Raw genomic sequence first — 14145 nt, 5'->3', positions numbered from 1 at the left:
TTAAGAGTTTCATAATGTTAAAAAAAAAAAAATTGAAAATCAAATCAGTCAGTGCCGAATCCAATTCGAATAAGTCAAATCGTTCCGCATCAGCTAAAATCGGTCAAAAACAGAGTAGAATCGATTGCATCGGTCATGGCAATACTGATCCGGGATTCCAAATATAAGCTGATTATCCGATTCTTGATTCTTAAAACCTGTGGTTCAACTGATTTAGGAGGTGAACCGATTCCATCCCCAGTTCCTTCTCTTGAACCAGGAATCAAAATGACACTGAAACGTCTACTCGGTTAGGTAGTCCTTGTCCATGAAACAGTTCTGCTAACGATCATATCTGTTCTATACTTCTATTAAGTGACCAGGAATGAGAGAATAAGAAGAAAAACCAAATTAATTTCAGGGAGGAAATTGATAGAAGATTGAAGAAAATACCTTTCTCGGATCCAGTGAAATACACAAATTTTATCATTTTCTGCTAATCCAAATATAAAGGAATCAAGGAATGATTAAAAAGAGAACATCAGCAAACAAAGAAAAGGAAAAGATAGAGAAAGGGGAAGTAGGAAATGAGTAGTAATAGACATCTACAGGGAAGAGATTAGAGAGAGAGAGAGAGAGAGAGAGGGCAATATTTTTCTCTTTTCATTTTCCCTCTCCAAAGACAACACAAACCCACTGAAGGCTGAAGCAATCATCATGAAACACCCCCTGCACCCAGCACTCTCAAAAAGTGTATCTCTCCATCGAAATCCCCCCTCTCTTAAATCCACCTCTGTAAACTACATTCAATTCTCACATCCACACCCCAAAAACCATGAAACCCAATTCTTCTTTCTCTGTATTTTTCTTCTTCTCTTTTGAAGCCACTTTGGTCCTCTCTGCAACTCTCCCTCTTCAACTAGTCTCTCTTCTATCCCTTAAAGCTTCTTTCAAAGACCCTCTTTCCACTCTCAATGACTGGAATCCAGACACCATCTCTACGAATACTGGATTATCTAACCCTGTCTACTGTTCCTGGTCTGGCGTTGTTTGTGACCAAAATACCTCACAAGTTACTTCTCTTGATCTCTCTCACAGAAACCTCTCCGGATTGATCCCACCTGAAATCAGATTTTTAACTGGGTTGAACAGCCTAAACCTTAGCAGGAATGCCTTTGATGGAGCTTTCCCGACCACCATTTTTGAATTATCTAACCTCAGGACTCTCGACATCAGTCGCAACAACTTTAGTACCATTTTCCCTCCAGGGATCTCCAAGCTCAGGTATTTAACTGTGTTTAACGCTTTCAGCAACAGTTTTAATGGTTCGTTGCCACAAGAAATTGTTGGGCTTCGGGTTCTGGAAGAGCTCAACCTCGGTGGGAGCTTCTTCCAAGGTAGTATTCCAGCTAGCTATGGTGGTTTGCCGAAGTTGAAGTTTCTACATTTAGCTGGAAATCTACTACAGGGACCGATTCCACCAGAGTTGGGCTTCTTGAAACAGCTCGAACACATGGAGATCGGTTACAACGAGTACTCTGGTGGGGTTCCGAAGGAATTCGCTCTGTTATTGAATCTCACATACCTCGACATTGCGAATGCGAGTCTATCTGGTCATCTACCATCCGAACTCGGGAATTTAACACTTCTCGAGTCTCTGTTTCTCTTCAAGAACAAGTTTACGGGTGAAATTCCGGTGAGTTTTTCCAATTTGGTAGCTCTGAAAGTTCTTGATTTATCGGATAATCGTCTATCAGGAAGGATTCCAGAAGGGTTTTCTTCATTAAAGGAGCTGACAATCTTGAGCTTAATGGACAATAACTTAACTGGTGAAATCCCCGACGGAATCGGCGACTTCCCCAACCTTGAGGAGTTGCTTCTTTGGAACAATTCTCTGAGTGGGAGTCTCCCACATAAGCTAGGGTCCAATGCAAAGTTACAGAGGCTAGACGTGTCTTCGAACTCTCTGAGGGGTCCGATTCCATCGAGTCTCTGCCTCGGAAACCAACTAGCACGACTCATCCTCTTCTCCAACAGGTTCGATTCAGAAATCCCTCCAGTACTCACAAATTGCACTTCTTTATCGAGGCTTCGAATCCAAGATAACAGAATCACAGGCGCGATCCCTCCCGGTTTCGGTCTATTACCTAACCTGACTTTCATGGATCTCAGTATGAACAATTTCACCGGTGAAATCCCTAGAGATCTCGGCGATTCTGCAAGGTTGGAGCTCGTAAACATTTCTGGAAACCCACTGGGAACCTCGTTGCCTGCTAACATATGGAGTGGACCCAACTTACAGATCTTCTCTGCTAGTTTTTGCAAACTTAAAGGAAAAATTCCCGATTTCATCGGTTGCAGAAGCTTGTATAAGCTTGAAATGGAGGGTAATGAACTTAATGGAAGTATTCCATGGGACATTGGCGATTGTGGGAAGCTTCTCTACTTGAGTCTTAAACACAACTCTCTCACCGGAATCATTCCTTGGGAGCTCTCATCGCTGCCTTATATAACAGACGTAGATCTCTCTCACAACTTCCTCACTGGTTCGATTCCGTCCAACTTCGGCAACTGTACTACTTTAGAGAGCTTCAACGTCTCCAACAACCAGCTTACAGGACCGATCCCCTCTTCCGGCACAATCTTTCACCCATCATCGTATTCCGGCAACGAAGGTCTCTGTGGTGGTATCGTCGAGAAGCCTTGCGCGTCTGAGATCACCACCGATGATTCAAAATCCCGGCGGCAACCGAAGAAGACCGCCGGAGCGATCGTGTGGATCGTGGCTGCAGCGTTTGGGGTAGGCCTCTTTATCCTGATCGCAGGTAGTCGATGCTTCCGCGCGAATTATAACCGTCGATCCGGTGATGATCAACGGACGGGACCATGGAAGTTGACCGCGTTCCAGAGATTGAATTTCACGGCGGATGATGTGTTAGAATGCTTATCGATGAGTGATAAGATCATCGGGATGGGGTCCGCTGGTACTGTATACATGGCGGAAATGCCAGGTGGCGAGATCATAGCGGTTAAGAAGCTATGGAGTAAGCATAAGGAGACTGTACGGAGACGACGTGGCGTGTTGGCAGAGGTTGATGTGTTAGGGAATGTGAGACACCGAAATATTGTGAGATTGTTAGGGTACTGCAGCAACAACGAGAACACGCTGCTGTTGTACGAGTACATGCCTAATGGAAGCTTGGACGACTTGTTGCATGGAAAGAACAAGGGAGAGAATCTGGTGGCGGATTGGCTCACCCGGTACAAGATAGCAATGGGCGTAGCCCAGGGTATCTGTTACCTTCACCACGACTGTGACCCTGTTATCGTGCACCGTGATTTGAAACCTAGTAATATCTTGTTAGATGCTGAGATGGAAGCCAGAGTCGCTGATTTCGGTGTCGCCAAGTTGTTCCAGATCGACGAGTCCATGTCGGTCATTGCCGGTTCTTATGGCTACATTGCGCCTGGTAAGTACGTACAACCGTACTATATTGCGCCATTAAACGGCGCATTTTAGCATTAGAGGTTTGCAGAAGATTCAGATTCTTCTTTCCTTTCGGCCGTTTGGACTTTTGGGCGCCGTGAATTTTTTACTGTTCGTCTTCGTGGATTCTTTGCTATTGTGCTCGTGATTTACGTTTAACCTTCTTTTTTTAACTTTATTGCAGAGTATGCGTATACGTTGCAGGTGGACGAGAAAAGTGATATATACAGCTTCGGGGTGGTGTTAATGGAGATATTGAGTGGGAAGAGATCGGTGGATGCGGAGTTTGGAGATGGGAATAACATTGTGGATTGGGTGAGATCTAAGATAAAGAGTAAAGATTGTGTGGCTGACATACTTGACAAGAATGCAGGCGCGTCGTGTGCGTCGGTGAGGGAGGAGATGATGCTCTTACTAAGAGTTGCATTGCTGTGCACTAGTCGGAATCCTGCCGACCGGCCTTCCATGAGGGACGTTGTTTCAATGTTGCACGAAGCCAAGCCCAAGAGGAAGTTGCCCAGCTGTGGCGACAATGCCGTCAACGGCGGTGGTGCCGGTGGTTGTGGTGGTGCTCGTTTGGCTGAGAAGCCCGACTGTTAATAATATTATATAATTCGATTTCGTGCTTTTTTTTTATTTTGTTTTTTTTTTTTTTTCTTTTTTTTTTTCTAAATTGTGGGGATTGGTATAGGACATGGAATTTTTCTCTTTTTCTTCTTTTTTCTTTCTTTAATATCATGGAATTTCGTTTCAAAATTTTCTTAATGACATGTAAGGTGAGGTGACTTTGAGTTATGATCTCACTTGTGTAGGATCATGGTGATACAAACCTCATACAACTTTATAAGGTGAGGTAACCATGGTTCTAAAAATTGGATTGGATCGATGCCAAATTTTAAAATCTTGGAGGAATCTATTCGATTTCTATGCGGAAGGCAGAATAATACTCTCGCATTAGCTGTGAGTAGCATGATACTGATAATTTTCAGGATGAGTTTTACAGAAGCCCTTAACAGGAACCCAACAGCTCAAATCCCTTTCCTAACCAATGTGTTGGGATATATCAACCTCATGTGATGGGATCTTAATACATGGGTCATGGAAGGATATCCATGTTGAGCAGCTTGGCCTTTATTTTCAGTAAAATAGAAATAGAAATAAAATAAAATATAAAAAATAGAATTATTATAATAAAAGAAATAAAGAATTACAGAAGATGAGTACTTGCATTGTTCCTTTTATAAATGAGGAACAACAAAGTTGTTCTTAGGAGAAATCACTGTGCATAAACTTGGATTCTCATTCCGTATCCACAATAATCGGGAAAGATGGATATGAAGTAATTGAAGCCTTTCTGGAGAGTAAATCGATCGTTCCCAGAGTTGTATTCCTCGGTACCTCTGTTCTTCTGGCACCGTTTAAACTCTAGTGCATCCACCTTTGCCACTCCGTACACTGGATTACTGTACTTGAACACTACCCAAGATCAAACAATCAAATTCAATCACAATTAACATTAATGTGTGTAAAGATTAAGAAGGAAAACCAAACAATAATATAAAAAAAGAGCAACTCCCGTTACCAAGGATTTTGGCATCTACCGATACCGGTGGGTATTTGTCTATTTTACCCCTGTTTTTTTTTTTCTTCTAAAAAGTACTATTTTTTTTACCATTTTACCCATGAAATGATACAAAACACCAATACGGATCAGGGGATCAGTCTCATCCGATATAGATACGATACAGCCAATACAAGATGGATACTTGAAACCATGCCCGTTACTGCAAGGTTTAGGTGGGGCAAGTGTACACAGCCTTACGAGAGGTTGTTTCTGTGTTTCTACCATGGTTTCAAGTATCGGCCTAGGATCGACCGTATTGGATTGTTATCGGCTGAGATCGATCACCGATCTGGATCAGTTATTCGGATCATTTCAGGGGTAAAATAGGAAAAAAATAGTACTCTATAAAAATCAAGGGTAAATAGATTCGATACCGATCCAGACCGATCTGAATCAGTATCCACAGAGACCAATACCGATAATGACACCATCCCCTAAATCCTTGATTTCTACCCTTTGACCAATATGTTGGAATACTGCAACTTAACCATTGCACGATATGCTCACCCACTAATTAATTACCTAAAGTATCTCCTGCCTTGAAATGCTTGTTGCGAGGCCAATCCATTACTTGGGGATACAGGTCCCAACCTTTGGCATCCCCAACGTGGTAAATTTGTGGTATGTTTCCGTGAGATCGGACGACCCCGAATTGGACGAGAAAGCAGAGCACGGCAATGCAGAGGGTGGCTGCAACTATGATTCCGGCCATCTTTGAATGAGACTAAAGAGTTCTGCAACTTTTAGCTCCATTTATCATTTTCATTATAGGTGGCTGAAGAGAGAGAATGAGTAATTTTTGGGTGGCAAGACAGTTAATTAAAGTGTGTGTCCTCACAAAATCAACAAATAAGGGGAGTGGATTGCTGGCTAAACATCTTCTTTTAATAGAATGTGGTTCTTCCTACTTATCCTTGGAGAACACCATGGACAACTCTGATATACCTAATGTCCTAATAATGTCATGTTCACTCACGGTGTCTCTAACCAATATATCCTAATTGTAGTTGAAATGTGTCCAAACCCAAAGAATAAGGACAGGCTCCATGGTAAATGCTGGGCTTAAACTAATTATTATTCGGGCATTCCTTGGTTGTAACCCAATGAACACTTGATTGGGACTAACTATTTATATCTTTTTATATTTCAGTTAGGTCCAATCGGAATCAATCGATTTACACCTCTATACCTACGGCTACAATTGTGGCATGACTATCCCTTTCCCAACAAATTAAATTAGATTTCATGTCACATGTCACATGTCACTAGACATACGATGAAGTCACAAAATGTCACCTTATAAAATATTATATTTAATGCAAAATTAGGAATAAATTTTTTTAACCTAATTTCTATCCTTGGAAGAGGGGAAGTGAGTTGAGTATCAACTCTCTCTCTCGCCATCTTCTTCAGCTTGTTTCTGTTCGTCTATTCGATACGAAGTAGACAGCCCACATACATGAAGAGAAGAAGAGGGGGGGTTCCTTGTCTGTTGGTCGAAGGTCACAAGTGGAAGCAACCGATGCTTTGGTCATTTAGGCTTACAACACCTGGTTGCCAGTCCGTGCTTAGTATCATGCTGGCAAAAGCAAGGGTTTCGGCCAGTTTTACCTACTATTGGATTTGACACCTAATTGTGGAAGAGGGGGGTGAGTTGACAATTGATTGGAATGCCCATCTTTCCATTGTCCAAGAGTCTCATCCAAAGTGTCAAAAGTCATTAATTGGGATAAATCTAAATTGAGTTGAGTTGAGCTGACTTTAAACATATAGTTGTAAATCTACTAGTAACATTTCAATAATGTCATCCACTCATCCCTTCAACATTTTTCTTCGACAAATTGAATGCTTATAAATCTACCATAGATTCTTTGATTACAAAACACTAAATATTCGGGGAAGGGAGGAAAAGCAAAGGCCCTACAAGCAAGGTGATTCCGTTCATTTAAGAAAATCCTAGGACAATACAAATAGTTTTAGAACGGTTGGATAGAGGTTTGTGATTGCAAACAGCTTATTCCACCATATACGTATGGATGACTCCCCTTACTCAAAATAAATACAGCACTTCAGCCTGTGGCTTATGAAAACTGGATTGATTTGGGCTTTCGATCCATTAGTTAGTAGCCTGCTCGCTGGTGGAGTTCTTCTTGTTCATTCATTTGTTGGATTGAAAACATTAGTTTTTCCACATTCTCAAACTCTTTCAATCCCTTGAATTCAATGTTGTTTCTAATATTTGTATCCGAATGTTAAAATACAGCAACATCTTGGATGTTTCAATTCGATTGGACTCAATATTGTCCATTGACATTTTAAATGAAGAGATTAAAGGCCCATGGGAGGTTCAGTTTCTCAGGAGTTTAAGCATGTTTGGAGGTGTATCTAAAGAGCGCTGTGGGGGTTGCCTTTTCTCCTATATATATTTCTTCCTCTTCTTCAATAATACATACATCTTATCTATCAAAAAAATATATATATTTGTATTCGAAGTTGCAAATCTGCTGGATCGAGTTAATCGACACGGTTTTGTTGTTTATCAATCACAATTAACACATACAATTGCACATAAATCGCTGAAACCTCAGTGACTCTTAATTCTTTTTTGTATTCCAGGCATCCATGACCACATGATATACCATATATCTGCCAACCAATGAATGGTCGGAAATTCGCATCTTGACTTCAGTGGTATGAGTACGAGCTGACCTCAGTGACCAACACCAATGGTTCTTGACCATGCAACCTATTCACACATGAGAGGTACACCTCGTGTGGGACCCCCATACCCATAACGTTTCTGGCCTTAACCAATGTGGCTGACCAGGGTCAGACGGTTATTTAACCCTCAGACCCACTATAGTTGAGTTAATCGTTACAAAACTTTACCGTGGTTGAATTGATCGTTATGGAACCTCACCTTGGTTGAGCTAGTTGTTACCACCCCGAGCCAGCTCAGCCACGAAGAAAGGCAAGCTCTCCAATCAGACGCCAAGCCATGTCAACGTGGAACAGACACTTGACCAATGAGGAGGGCTCAGACTGCCTATATAAGGGACCCTTAGATAGACTCATAGGTAAGACTCTCAATTAGCTAAATACCTCACATAAGAATGGTGAAATCATGACTTGATTTTGGCATTAGAGCCTCCTCGTGGAGCTCCCTCTTGGTCAGTTTCTGATCTGTGTTGTGCAGGTTTGCGTCATACAGAATCGTACACCACCAAATAATTAACCTTTTTATTAAAAATTAGTCTACCTAAAAGCAGTTTTTTAAGTAGATGTTCAAGATGTATCTCCATAAACTAAAATTTGCATTCGCTTCTTGCAGTTTTCTAGGACAACAACGATGTAAAAGTTGTTTATATATATGGAGTGGATGTGGAGTTTGGTGATGGGAACATCACCAAAACTAAAATTTGCATTCCCTTCTTTACTTTTATTCCTTTTCAAAGGGTAAATATATTACAGGCATGAGTATATGACCACATAATTAACCCTTTATTAGAAATTATTCTAAAGTAAAAAGTAGTTGTTTTGAAGTAGATGTTCATGTTCATGATGTCTCTCCATAAACTAGAAGTTTCATTCCCTTATTGCAGTTTTCTGAGACAGCAGCGATGTAGAAGTTGTCTTCAGGCCCAACTTGAATCTGATCATGCCCCGAATCATATATCTTCGCATATGGGTCTGCTAGGCATTTAGTGTACCCAGCCTCGTCCACTACAGCCACGCGATAGTCTGGATTGTCGTAGTTGAATACTGTCCAAAAAATTTCAACTGTAGTGTTACTGGCCTAAGGGTGGAATTAATCCAAAAAATAAACATGAACTGGTGTGACAGGTTGGGTCTAGGTTTAGATCCTAATATGACATTAAATAGAACTATTTGGTGGGCTACCCTAGGTCTAGGTCTAGATTCATATTGCAGACCGCGTTTAGGTGAGATTTCTTAGAGGCGTTATGTTATTCTATTTTTTTTTTTTCTTTGTCTCTTCCCTTTGTTTTTTCTTTTTTTCTTTTATCTTATATTTTGGCGGGTCATGTAGTCGATTCATTTAGTCGAGAAAAAGACTAAGTTGTTGTTGTTATTGTTGCTGTAAATATGAACTAAAATATGGCTAAGTAAAGGCACTTTCAAGTGATGCCCTAAAGGAAAATTTTATCCCTAGCTAATTTGGACAAAAAATTGTTGGCCTAATAGTGAGAATCCTTATGTGAAGTTTATCACCCTTATATGGTTATCAAACTTTAGTTCTAAAGGGGTCTTTAATTGTCTTCTTTTCTTATAGTGAGGCGGGGTGGTCATTTTGACAACCCTATGTTTGGAGCACACGATTGGATAGCATTTTTTTCTCCTATTATTTTTTCATGGGAGGTAAGGGCAATGGAAAATCAGATTTTACAACACTTTTTTTTAGGGTAGGGGATTCGCATGCCACATCAGGGGGGCAAGACTCAGGAAACGATTCAAGTACGGGCATGGGGAGATCGAGGAGAGGGAATGAGTTGGTGGTGAGTTGGAGGCAGTGTATCTGAAAGCAAAATCAGGGATCAAATCGATAAATACAATTTTGAGCCTAATTGGATCAAAATTCAGAGAGTCTGGAATTGGGATTGATGACTGTCGATTCGGGTCTGATTCTAGAAACCATAGTTGGAAGAGAGACTGTGTGAGAGGGATATACACACCGCTTGCATGCACTAATATGATTATATGAACAAAATTTTCCCAAATTTTTATTTTCAAATCATTTTACATGGAATTATACAAATTAAAATAAAAGAAAGGCTTTCCAAGCTATTATTTTCTTTGAATAATCACCTAGATTAACCACAAATGTAGTCTCTCACTTGATCTTCCGTTTGGTTGCAAGTAAAAAAGGAAGGAAAAAGAAGTGAAACCAATTTTAAAAATATATGTAATATTCTGTAATTATGATGGCATAAATATCTTAAACTCTTATTAAATATGATAATTTTCATCTTTTTTTTTTAATGGAAAAAAGGGTAAAATATCTGCTTTCTTAAATCCAAAAAAAAATTTGTTAGTTAAATATAATAAAATTTAATAATTAGGATTTTTTATTTTAATTTTAAATTAATTAATTTTCCTTACAACTAAACCGAAAGCATTGGAAGTATGAGAATTAACTACAAGCTATCCCAGGGTGGAAAGTCTTACCTTTGGTCCAGTCAGAAAGCTCCGGATAAAGACCTCAACCTTGGGAGTTATCAACCACGTAAGTGGTGCAAAGAACCATCTCCCATTGCAGAAATAGAAACAGCCATCCTTAGAGCTTTAGCTTGACTTACTCCTCCTGACCTCATTGCTCAACCCATCTTCGATCGAGTAGATGAGTTAACAAACTATAGCTTTTATAGTTTTTTTTTTTTCTTTTTTGCATTAAAGTGAACGTTACACATTTCTCTATCCAAAAATAAAAAAAAGTGAGATTCTTATTTATTTTTGGTAAATCCCTATAAATTTGTACATCACCTGATCTCACACCGTTCATGTGGTGTGGTAGGATTCAGTTAATCCCTATAAATTTTTATTTATTTTTTGTAAATCTCTATAAATTTGTATATCACCCCATCTTATACCGTTCATGTGGTGTGGTCGCCACACTTCACCGGAGGATCTGACTCCTCCCCACTAAGCCCAGCGATCAGATACTGGTTTTCACAAGCCAACAACCAACCGTTGCGCAAACATGCAAGACCTATTAATTTAATGGTTAAAATGTATAAAAATAAAAACTTTAGTGTTGGAGTACATGGTAAGGCATATATACGAGGTATGGCATTGAGGCGTCCAAGACTCCAAGTGGTGCCCTAGCTGTCCAACTATGCAATTGGCATAAACACGGCAAAGATAGCATTCCATTAACATTAATTGATTACATAGAGAGATGACTTTCTAGGGTGAATGTCTAGAAATTTTTTTGCTAAGCCTTTATATTGGAACACATCAATGATTAAAGATCATTCATAGCATATGTGAAGATGAACAATGTATTTCAATAAGGGGAAAATGTTTTTTTGTGGGAGTGTGGGAGTGTGGGAGTGTGGCCCTTACGAGACACTTTGGGGAAGGGGAGAAATGATTGGCCCACCCCGATGAAATAGTAAATTAACCTCTTTGTTGATGGTTCTTTGCAGCGGGAGACCTTCGCACTGGGCCATGTTGCACATCAGTGACCCCCATTTGGCCCTATATGGTGGGTTAGTGTGGAGTATCATTGAGGCTATTGAAAGGGGCCGGGTTTGTGCACGGACTATTGCCTCGATTCTTGAAACCGTGGTTGGGAATTGGGATGGATCAATGTTGCAATTAAGGGGTCGGGGTGGATTTGGCCAGTGGCTATTACTTCTAGAATAAGTCTGATCTAAATAATTTAAAGAAGTATGAAGAGAGAGAGAGAGAGAGAGAGAGAGAGAGAGTGTGTGTGTTATGAACATGATAAGGGTAGGGAGTGGTTGAGTTATAGTAGATGACGTGTGTAGTGGTGTGAGTTATGTATGGTTGCATGTGGTTATGTAAGTTACATGTAGCTATGGAAGTATGGGTTACATGGGTTATGTGGGTAATGTGATATTAGGTAGTGTGTGTAGTTATCGCAAGTGTTGTGCGTTACTCAAAACTGTTTTTGAGTAATTGTTAATTGTTATTTAAATAGAAGTCCTACAGTATCGGGAGGTATCTTTAAACCCGATAACAACCTTGTTGTTCCGAGGAGGGCGCCTCAATACGTCCAACTTATCTCTTGATTTCTTATTTTAATTCCCTGGCTTATCCAAGATAGGTACGTCACGACAAAGGAGGAATTCTCCTTCATGCGTACCAGTTTGGTATCAGAGCTCAGACATGGTGTTCCACCGGTGGATTTCCTACAATTTCTCTCTCTAAGAAACGAGGTCATAGCTTACGAGGTCATGGCTTCCTCAATTACGTCAAACAAAGACTACTGACTGAGCAACATGGGAGGATCCAAATGCTACTACGGTTCAATTTCCAAAAGAATGATCTTGAGGGCAAAACTAAACTTAAGGGGAATGGATTGTTATGTGCACAACTTTGGGTGAGATTAGTTTTATTGAAAAATAATGATTATGAATAAGTTATTTAAGAATTATCCTTTACTAGTGTATTGGTATAAGAGATTAGTAGTTATTATCCGTTATTGTAACTTCTTAGTTGTGGGATACCTGGGCATGTTGGAGAAGTTGTAAAATCTATTTATAGAGAGAGAATGAATGAGAAAATAAAAGAAAATTATGATTTGAAATTCCTATATTTTCTCCATAAGAGAAAAGGCATGGCACCTCCAAATCGCCGGGACGTCATAGCTTCGTCGATAAGGCCAGGTTATTCTATTTATTTGCCTTTATTATTTTTTAATTATCTCCTTTTTATTTATTCAATTTTATCTTCCCCTATTTTATCTCACTGCCTTCCCTGTACGTATCAGAGAGAGAGAGAGAGAGAGATGTTAATAGTCCTTCAACAACAACCCATGATTTCTTCAAAGGAGGAGAGTTTTTTTGCCCAAGAGAGTGGTTGCTGCACTAGCATTGGAGCTAATGTGAGTGCTGTGCAAGTATCAACAAGGGTGAAACTTTCATCTTTTATAGAGGGTAGAATAATTATTTCACAAGGGCCTATGTCTAGGCGTAGGAATCGTCCTTCTTCCCTTCTTTAAATTTCAAAATTCTAATTCGGCCTTAGGCAGATGTTTTCAAATGGGCCTTGGGATGGAAGAGCTGTTGATTCTAGTTCCTTGCCATATGGGTTGAGGAAGAGGTTCGTGCTTAGGGTAAAAGTAAAAAAAAAAAATGTAATATCTAGGTAAACAGGTAACGTGGGTGAAGATAATATTAGTGGTATTAATTTCAACCTATAATGTCAATTTTGAATTCACGAATTCCAATTGGGCCTTCCAGAAATGGGCTTTGAATGGACCTTGGACTATAGATTACATAGTTACCAGTGGTTTTTGGCGCTTTTTAATTGAATATATCATAATCATTATATGAAAGGCAAACATTCCACTTAGTTAAACACTCCTAACAATTTGCCACGTGGCAGATCTAATCAGTCGTACACTACGAAACCGATGTAGCATTAATCCCAATTCAATGCTTTTAGTGTCATTTGATGGTGTCTAACCCAAAAGGTCGAGTTTTAATGTGGATAAGCCCTTTCCAAGATCATAAGCACAACTACACACTACTTGATGGATGGATGTGGGACTAAAACCTCTTATTTCTAACCATAGAGCTTCACTCACGCATGTCTCTCGTCTGCCTACATGTGAAGTTTCCAGCTGAATCATAATTTGCCACTTCTTCATTACCCACAATATAATAATAATAATAATAATAATGTTTCACTTTTTCTACTAGTATGGGAGAGTGGACGGTAATGAATGCATAGGATGCTTGTCTATATACAAGCAATGTAGTTTGATTGAAGTAAGCTATGCAACTTGATATTTAACTAATTAGACCTAAGGGTGTCAACTGGGACAGATCTATATTGGTATCAGTATCTAAGGTGTCAATTTCAGAATCATCCTGTTTAGTTAATGGGACCAAATCTGGATCCAAGTCTCGTTTATTAATAGAACGAGATGGTATTAGTTCCTGAACCGTTTTAAGCACTGTAGAAAAAGGAAAAGAACTTCAATGGTTCCTGTTGGGAAATTGGAAATTGGATTGAAGATTGATTGGATTGAAGATTGTCATTGTTGGCAACTATTTTTTTAACTATTGGTTCAACGGTTCAATGGTTCAATGGTTAATTGAAGAGAGTTGATGTGGTTCGATTGGTTTAATTTCAAAGTGGAACCCGGTTGGCAACTATTTTAACTATTGGTTCAACGGTTCAACGGTTAATTAAAGAGAGTTGATATGGTTCGATTGGTTTAATTTCAAAGTGGAACCGGTAGAGCTCAATTTAATTAGATGAATGTAGCCATTACATGGTGATGATGTCAACATGCACTAAAGTCCAATTTCAAAGTGGAACCGGTAGACAATTTAATTAGATG

At 39.6% G+C, this 14145-nt stretch overlaps 2 protein-coding genes and 1 long non-coding RNA gene across 3 annotated transcripts; 1 reads left to right on the top strand and 2 right to left on the bottom strand.

Annotated features, from left to right (window-relative positions):
* The first annotated feature begins 600 nt into the window (after positions 1–600).
* LOC122087370 (leucine-rich repeat receptor-like protein kinase TDR) lies at positions 601–4261 on the top strand. Its single transcript, XM_042656468.1, has 2 exons — positions 601–3449; positions 3651–4261. The coding sequence occupies exons 1-2, from the start codon at positions 815–817 to the stop codon at positions 4064–4066; spliced, it is 3051 nt and encodes a 1016-aa protein (XP_042512402.1). The 5' UTR covers positions 601–814; the 3' UTR covers positions 4067–4261.
* Positions 4262–4742: 481 nt separating this feature from the next.
* LOC122086847 (basic blue protein-like) lies at positions 4743–5802 on the bottom strand. Its single transcript, XM_042655788.1, has 2 exons — positions 5613–5802; positions 4743–4942 (listed from the first exon to the last, which is right to left on the bottom strand). The coding sequence occupies exons 1-2, from the start codon at positions 5800–5802 to the stop codon at positions 4743–4745; spliced, it is 390 nt and encodes a 129-aa protein (XP_042511722.1).
* Positions 5803–8472: 2670 nt separating this feature from the next.
* Positions 8473–10427, bottom strand: LOC122087371. The gene is made up of 2 exons (XR_006142739.1): positions 10275–10427; positions 8473–8852 (listed from the first exon to the last, which is right to left on the bottom strand). It is a non-coding gene; the product is annotated as an uncharacterized LOC122087371 (long non-coding RNA).
* Positions 10428–14145: the final 3718 nt, after the last annotated feature.

Source organism: Macadamia integrifolia, chromosome 8 (assembly GCF_013358625.1).
Source record: "Macadamia integrifolia cultivar HAES 741 chromosome 8, SCU_Mint_v3, whole genome shotgun sequence".
Classification (NCBI taxonomy): Eukaryota; Viridiplantae; Streptophyta; class Magnoliopsida; order Proteales; family Proteaceae; genus Macadamia; species Macadamia integrifolia.
Note: the sequence above shows the minus strand (reverse complement) of the source record. Positions and strands in the feature narration are given on the sequence as shown.